General features: G+C 40.3%; 1 protein-coding gene across 1 annotated transcript; it reads left to right on the top strand.

The window, feature by feature from the left end:
- On the top strand, positions 1-6756 carry LOC117863339 (putative ABC transporter C family member 15). Its single transcript, XM_034747001.2, has 10 exons — positions 1-2360; positions 2546-2632; positions 2722-3387; positions 3484-3648; positions 3771-4065; positions 4160-4374; positions 5140-5445; positions 5838-5901; positions 6031-6270; positions 6381-6756. The coding sequence occupies exons 1-10, from the start codon at positions 72-74 to the stop codon at positions 6494-6496; spliced, it is 4443 nt and encodes a 1480-aa protein (XP_034602892.2). The 5' UTR covers positions 1-71; the 3' UTR covers positions 6497-6756.
- The last annotated feature ends 1756 nt before the right edge of the window (positions 6757-8512 follow it).

The raw sequence follows: 8512 nt of genomic DNA, 5'->3' as shown, positions 1-8512 counted from the left end.
CCACAGTATTGCAACACTTACGAGGGTGGCCACAGATAGATTCACCTTGCTTCTGGACGGGCACTTTTACCATGACACATATGGTATTTGTCATTGGCGTATTGGCCGGGTTACTGTTCAGGAAAATCAGATGGTGCAGGCAGAAATTGAACCTTACGAGTTCTGAAAGAGATAATCATTTGTCTCAGGAACACAAGTATGCTGACGTAAAGTTGAATGTATCATATCAAGCAAGCATAGCTTGCTGCTTGTTTATATTAGCCACTCATGTCCTGAAGTTAGTGTTGTTTCACTTAAAAAGGGGACCAAGTGATTGCAAATATCCATATTTTCTACTAGGTGAAGGTTTACAGGTACTATCCTGGACGATACTGTCACTTGCAGTATTCAGTTTCAAGAATACCAAATCTGCAAAACTTCCATGGATAATCCGAGCATGGTGGATATTTAGTTTCATGCAGTATGTTACTACCATTGTATTTGATCTGAGGTCCATTTTATCAGGTCATGGAAATATAGGATTGAAGAAATGTACTGACCTACTTACACTAGTTACAAGCTCTTATCTATTTGCCATGTCAGTTAGAGGAAACACAGGCATTACCTTCCTTGGTGCAAGCTTAACAGAACCACGTTTAAGTCCTACAACTGGACAGCACACAGAAACAAAAAGGCAGTGTCTGTATGCAAGAGGAAGCCTTTCAGAACTTGTCACATTCTCATGGATGAGCCCTGTCTTTGCTATTGGATACAAGAGACCTCTAGAGGAGAGGGATATGCCAGATGTTGATGTGAAGGACTCTGCAGAATTCCTATCTGACACATTCAAAAAAATCATTTCAAATGTTGAGCGTAGTCATGGTTTAACTACTTCATCAGTCTATAGGGCAATGTTTCTTCTAATCAGAAGAAAGGCAATCATCAATGCAGGATTCGCAGCAATAAATGCAACTGCAACCTTTGTTGGACCATCACTGATCAATGACTTGGTGAAGTTCCTTGGAGGAGAAAGGCAGTATGGACTCAAAAGAGGTTACCTTCTTGCTGCTGCTTTTCTCAGTGCCAAAGTTGTCGAAACCATAGCTCAGAGGCAGTGGATTTTTGGGGCTCGACAGCTGGGGATGCAGCTACGAGCTGCTTTGATATCCCACGTCTATCAAAAGGGGCTCTCCTTGTCCTGCAGTTCGAGGCAAAAATATACAAGTGGAGAGATCATAAACTATATGAGCGTAGATATACAAAGGATATCCGATGTCATATGGTATGCAAACTACATTTGGATGTTACCCATACAGCTTTCTCTAGCAATCTATGTTCTTCATCAAAACCTAGGGGTTGCAGCCTGGGCTGGCTTAGCAGCAACACTGGCAATAATGTCTTGCAACATTCCACTCACAAGAATGCAGAAAAGGTTGCAAGGCAAGATCATGGATGCTAAAGACAACAGAATGAAGGCAACAACAGAAGTTCTTAGAAGCATAAAAATACTTAAGCTTCAAGCCTGGGACATGAAGTACCTCACAAAGCTAGAAACTTTACGAAGTGTCGAGTACAATTGGTTGTCGAAATCTGCACGATTGTCAGCTGTAACTCAATTCATATTTTGGGCTTCCCCTGGTTTTGTATCTTCTATAATGTTTGGCTTATGTATATTGATGGGGATTCCTCTGACGGCAGGAACTGTTTTGTCCGCTCTTGCAACATTCCAGATGCTACAGGATCCTATCTTCCAACTTCCTGACTTGCTTTCAGCATTTGCACAAGGAAAGGTTTCAGCTGATAGAGTAGCAAAGTACCTACGTGAGGAAGAATTGAAACCAAATGAAGTTACTGAACTACAAAGGTGTGATACAGACTGTGATGTGGAAATTGATCATGGAACATTTAGCTGGGAACTTGAGAACACATCCCCAACTCTAAGTGGTATAGAGCTAAAAGTTAAGAGGGGGATGAAAATAGCAGTATGTGGAATGGTTGGCTCTGGGAAATCCAGCCTTTTGTCATGCATACTGGGAGAGATGCGAAAGTTGGCAGGGACAGTAACGGTCAGCGGGAGAAAAGCATATGTTCCCCAAACTGCCTGGATCCTGTCTGGTACTATTAGGGACAATATTTTGTTTGGGAATCCATATGACAAGGACAAGTATGAAAAGATAATACAAGCTTGTGCACTGACAAAAGACCTTGAGCTGTTTGCAAATGGTGATTTGACAGAGATTGGAGAAAGAGGAATTAACATGAGTGGTGGACAGAAACAGCGAATTCAGATTGCGAGGTCAGTGTATGGGGAAGCAGATATGTACCTCTTTGATGATCCTTTCAGCTCTGTAGATGCTCACACTGGAAGCCACCTTTTCAAGGTTCTTACTTTTGACAAATACAGAACCAATGAATACTTAATTATGTAGTCACTGAGATGTTAATTCGATAATTTAGCTATTTCAGAATAGATATATTAACTACTTTCCTATTTGATATCTTGTATTATCTTTTGGAGGACCACTCAGGCAGTATCGTAAGCGACTGAAATAATAGCATTTTGCAGGATTGCCTAATGGGTCTTCTTAAAGACAAAACTATAATTTATGTGACCCACCAAGTCGAATTTCTTCCAGCTGCAGATCTTATATTGGTATGTATTTAAAATACACTTCGGCTAGCTAATCGCATCCAAAAGGTTAAGTATGCTAAGTAAATAACCACATGAATACAAAATCATAGGTGATGCAGGATGGGAAAATTGTGCAGAAAGGAAAATTTGATGAGCTCCTTCAACAGAACATAGGATTTGAGACCATAGTAGGAGCTCATAGCAAGGCCCTTGAGTCTGTCGTAAAAGCTGAAAGTTCCAGCAGATTATTATTGGCTGGTAACAAAAATTCAGTGGAAAGTGACAATGAGTTTGAGACAGAAAATGAAATGGATAACAAATTTCAGATTATGACAAAGCAAGAATCTTCACATGATGTCTCAGAAGATATCAATCAGAAGGGAAGGTTAACACAAGATGAGGAAAGAGAAAAGGGTGGCATTGGCATGACGGTTTATTGGGCATACCTGAGGGCAGTTCATGGCGGTGCCTTGGTGCCAGTAACAATTGGTGCACAATCATTCTTCCAAATATTTCAAGTTGCAAGCAACTATTGGATAGCATGGGGATCTCCCCCAACTTCTACAACAACCTCAAGAGTTGGATTAGGCCTCCTCTTCTTGGTATACATAGCACTATCCATGGGATGTGCACTGTGTGTCTTGATTCGGTCCTGGCTCGTATCGCTAGTTGGTCTACTAACATCAGAAAAGCTCTTCAAGAACATGCTCCATTGCATCATGCGTGCCCCTACGTCCTTCTTCGACTCCACACCAACTGGCAGAATTCTGAACAGGGTTAGTGCTGATGTAATTTCGACGATACTTTCATAGTTCATACTGCATGGCATGGTCACTCCTTTAAACTAATACTGGTATATTTACTGGTTATAGGTTTCCACTGATCAAAGTGTCCTAGATCTTGAAATAGCTATCAAACTTGGTTGGTGCGTATTTTCAAGCATAAAACTTCTGGGTACCATTGGTGTTATGTCCCAGGTTGCATGGCCAGTTTTTGCCATATTTATTCCAGTGACGGTGGCCTGTGTTCTGTATCAGGTATGCACTTTTGATAAAGATATTTAGTTCATTGGTACTTTGGTAGCCTGGTAGGCTCCTAAAGTGTTATTTTTATTCACTTCCAGTAAGCTGAATCAAGATATATTCTATATGATGTGCAGCGATACTACATACCAACAGCAAGAGAGCTGGCTCGTCTGTCACAAATCCAGGGGGCTCCAATCCTACACCACTTTGCAGAATCCCTTTCAGGAGCATCAAGTGTTCGAGCGTATGGACAAAAAGACCGTTTCAGGAAAGCAAACCTCATTCTTATCGACAACCATTCCCGACCATGGTTCCACAACATTTCTTCAATGGAGTGGCTCTCTTTCAGGCTAAACATGCTATCTAACTTTGTATTTGCCTTCTCTTTGACTCTGCTAGTCAGCCTTCCTGAAGGTTTCATAAATCCAAGTATGTTCTAGATTATATATATGCTCTTTATGGTTATAGGAATCTTAACTTACCATCGTACAGTAGTAGTCAAACTATTATACTATACATGCAGGTCTTGCTGGACTTGCGGTGACTTATGCATTGAACCTCAACTCACAGTTGGCATCCATAATTTGGAACATCTGCAACACAGAGAACAAAATGATATCAGTTGAAAGAATATTGCAGTACTCAAGGATCCCTAGTGAGGCTCCACTTGTAGTAGACTGCTGTCGACCCACAAACAGCTGGCCAGAAATTGGAGCTATCAGGATACGATGCTTGGAAGTATGTGTAACCCTGTTATGAATTACGACCCAACATGATTTCAGTAGGATATCTAAAAGATACCATTATGCAGTTCTCCTGCATTATTGTTCGAGAAAAGAAAGATAACATTAATCAGCAAAAAGTTAAAATGAACTCCAGTCTTAAGTTGACTTAAAATCTGAATCATCCACACACAAATAGATAAATCAAAATCCAAAAGTTGTGGAAAATGTTCCATGACAATACTTCATAAATCATAATTGGCAGTACCAAAGATAGAATCAGTGTACCTACAAAAATTTCAATAGAGAAAAGGAGCATGATCATGATAGCTTTCCATGCAAAATAGGAAGAAATTGAACATATGAGAGTGACAAATGCACAGGCAATAGAAACACAGTCATGCAACTGTCACTTTGTTTTCTCTAATTAAGTACTTCCTCCGGTTTTTTTACATATCACGTTAGGTTTGTCATAAGTCAAACCTGTCCAACTTTGACCAAATTTATAGAAAACTATAACAACAACTATACTACCAAACATATACACTATCAAAATATATTCCTTGGTGCATTCAACGAAACAAATTAGGTATTGTAGATGTTGTATTTTTTTATAAACTTGGTCAAAGTTGAACATGCTTGACTTAGGACAAACCTAATGTGACATGTAAAAAAAATCCAGAGGGAGTATTTATCTAAAAACATACGATTTCCTTATGTTTCTTGGAATACTGGCACTTTCTCAAATGGAGCCATCTAACATGACCCTTCACTTCAACAGGTTCGATATGCAGAGCATCTGCCATCTGTTTTGAGAAACGTATCTTGTATAATTCCAGGAAGGAAGAAGGTGGGGATTGTAGGACGTACTGGTAGCGGAAAGTCTACTTTGATTCAAGCACTTTTCCGGGTAGTTGAAGCAAGGGAAGGAACAATAGAAATTGACAGTATTGATATCTCCAAAATTGGGCTTCATGACTTAAGAGGCAGACTTAGCATCATCCCACAAGATCCGACCATGTTTGAGGGCACAGTGAGAGGAAATCTGGATCCACTGAATGAATACTCTGATCAACGTGTATGGGAGGTAAATTAATCACCTGTAGAAAACATCATGATGATATAATGCAGTAATTATAACATTATAAAAAGAGGGAGACTAACTATTAATATCAATAGGTAAACTGGCAAACAGTCATTATTTTGCTCATACTGCAGGTGACAGAACAAATTGCAGGTCTAACAATACCTCTTTTAGTTTATGTATAGTGATTGTGCTAATACTTTCAACTAGACCAAAGTATACATGACCTTTTGTGTTGTTTCGTACAGACTGCAACTAGATCTGAACGTACAACCTGGACTGATCTTTACAGTATAAACCGAAACTGAAAATTTAGAGAACCTTGGTGATCAAAAGTTAAACGCTCTTACTCCTAACATATGATCAACAATCTGGTTTATTTTCCTCTGGAACAGATATTGGACAAATGCCAGCTTGGTGATATAGTTCGGCAGAGCCCAAAGAAGCTGGACTCCGCAGGTAATGCACCCTCTTTTGGTTCAGCAGCAAAATGTAACAGAAGTGTTCAGTGCTTAGAAATGGGTTGGTTATTGTTGTGTGCTAATGCTGCTATCTTCTTGAAATGATCATGATAATTTTCTCCTGCAGTTGTAGAGAATGGGGAAAACTGGAGTGTTGGACAGAGGCAGTTGTTTTGCCTTGGAAGGGTTCTCCTAAAGAGGAGCAGTGTTCTTATCCTCGACGAGGCAACTGCTTCAGTTGACTCCGCCACTGATGCAATTATACAGGAAACAATCCGCAAGGAGTTCAGGGATTGCACGGTGCTGACAGTTGCACACAGGATTCACACTGTCATTGACAATGATCTCATTCTTGTTTTCAGCGCTGGTAAGCCACACATCCTTGATGGATGCAGAAACGTTCTATTGAATACAGGTTACTAGATAGACCTTGCTTTCATGATTACTAAACTGCATAATTTTTTTCCTGACACGTAGGAAGAATGATAGAATATGACACACCATCGAGGCTGCTGGAGAACAAGAACTCCGAATTCTCCAGACTCATCAAGGAGTACTCATGGCGATCTAAGAGCTTCAATAGCAAAGTATGAAACTGAATAATGGCGACAATATAGGACTGTACCAAACAAGATCACCACACACTACAGAATGAAAACACCCAAAACTAGGAAGGCTACTCAACAATGCATATGAGAATATGAGATCCACGGTCTGCCTGGGCGGGTGTGCAGGATAGCTCTTAGATTCATCTGACCCACAAATGTGAAGCAATGTCTAATACTCTAATCTACCATGAGGTGCATGCTGCACGCAACTGGCACCTGATTACAAAATGAAATCGTCTGCAGAAGCAACGAGATAATACCTAGCTATAAGTTCCATGCAAAATGTGTGCATAGGAAAAAAAAACTCTGCACAAAGTTGGAGGATCATTCCACAGGCAACAACACGAGAAATAAGGTAGAATCATAACCGATATTTCCGGAGGAAACTTTTGCGCGGGACGCGTCGGCCCTGGGGTCGGGGCATTCCGTCGAGCAGGTGGCGCGCGCCGCGGGGCTGCGAGAAAAGGCAAACCCATCTGAGCAAAAGAATTGTAGTAAGAATATATGGAGACGGATGCTTAACAGATAACAGCTCCTGGAGTCCTGCTACCTGCTGGGCTTTATGGGATGCTTTGTGGAATTGTAGTAAGAACGCATATGGATATCCTGGAGTCAGCTATCTGGCGGCGGTTGAGGCGGGAACGTTGTAGTGACGGGCAGACTAGCGAGTGCATGACCGAAGACGACAAACCAGCTGCCGCTGTTGGCTTCAGAGCGCAGCAGGCCAGTCCACCACGTCGAACAAATACAGCCCACCACGTAAAACATCTTTCTATAAATCTTAGACCGAGTATAAAAACCAAATTCCGATTGCATTATAACATTTTTGTACGAGATGATATTATTTTATGATATTGAAAACAAGATCATACTTGACTATTTTATATGATTATTATTTTTCTATATTTTACGAAGCTAGAACATATCTTGCGAACAATAAGAAAAACAAATAAATATTATCTGTGAACAAATAATTTCACATCATGAACAAATTAATCTACAAGTGAACAAATACCTCCAGACAAAATCATTTTACATGAAAACAAATACGAACAAAATTATCGTAAGAGAGAACAACTTAGTCCAAAAAAGAACAAGTTAACATTCCGAACAAAATGAATCTGTGGCGGATAAATAATTTATCATGGTGAACATGTAAGTATATATATAAAAAAGAAAAGTTATAAAGAAAAAAGAAATAGAATTGAAAAATATAATAAAACAAAAGGAAGGAATAAATATAAAAAGGAACAAAGAGGGGGGTGGGCCGGGGGGGGGGGGGGGTGGCGGGGGGTGGAGCGCACACGAAGGCGAATGAGAGACATGGTTGGAGGGAAATCCTATAGCTTACACGCCTGTCAATCCCTTAGCGTTGCTGCATGCTGCTTCTCACGACGGCTAGCCTCAGTTGCATCCACCAGTCTATTATTTGAGTGATCGGCCGCTTTAGATCCGAATTGCAGAGCCAGCATGAGGTATGCCCCGGCATCCTAGCTCGGCGATGTCATCGGTCAGCAGACCATAGGTCCATATCATCAGTCGGTTCCCAAATAACAGAGCAAGGTAGCAAACTATTAGCGTAGTTTTTTTTCTCTTCTCGTTACACTGAGAAAAAACATGGTAGTATATATGTATCAAATTCGTTTTATTTGGATAGTTTCGTTCTGAAGTAAGATAAAGAAAAATTATAATAACGTGGGAACATCGGTAAGTTGGAAGGTAAATATTCAGGGTTCAGAATCAGGGCTCCACTAGTTGGTACTCCATTCGTTTCAAATTGTAGGTCGTTTTGATTTTTCTAGATTCTAGACATACACTGTATATAAAGATCAAGTAATAGGAAGTATAAGTAGTATTATTCAAGTAACAAGGCTCGTATGAATGCATTGGGGAGAGTGGAACTTCGCCATGGAGTTCTTCTTGCATACCTTTCCTTTACTTTTCTATATAAAGATCAGGACAGTTGCTGTTGAGTCGATCTCTTTTATGAAACGGGTTTTC

The sequence above is a fragment of the Setaria viridis genome, chromosome 7 (genome assembly GCF_005286985.2).
Source record: "Setaria viridis chromosome 7, Setaria_viridis_v4.0, whole genome shotgun sequence".
Classification (NCBI taxonomy): domain Eukaryota; kingdom Viridiplantae; phylum Streptophyta; class Magnoliopsida; order Poales; family Poaceae; genus Setaria; species Setaria viridis.
This window is presented reverse-complemented; position numbering and strand designations above follow the sequence as displayed.

Coding starts and splice junctions, on each gene's coding strand:
- LOC117863339 (XM_034747001.2), top strand. CDS start 72: ATGACACATATGGTATTTGTCATTGGCGTATTGGCCGGGTTACTGTTC. Junction 2,361..2,545: donor CTGGAAGCCACCTTTTCAAG/GTTCTTACTTTT, acceptor AGCATTTTGCAG/GATTGCCTAATGGGTCTTCT. Junction 5,902..6,030: donor AAAGAAGCTGGACTCCGCAG/GTAATGCACCCT, acceptor TTTCTCCTGCAG/TTGTAGAGAATGGGGAAAAC.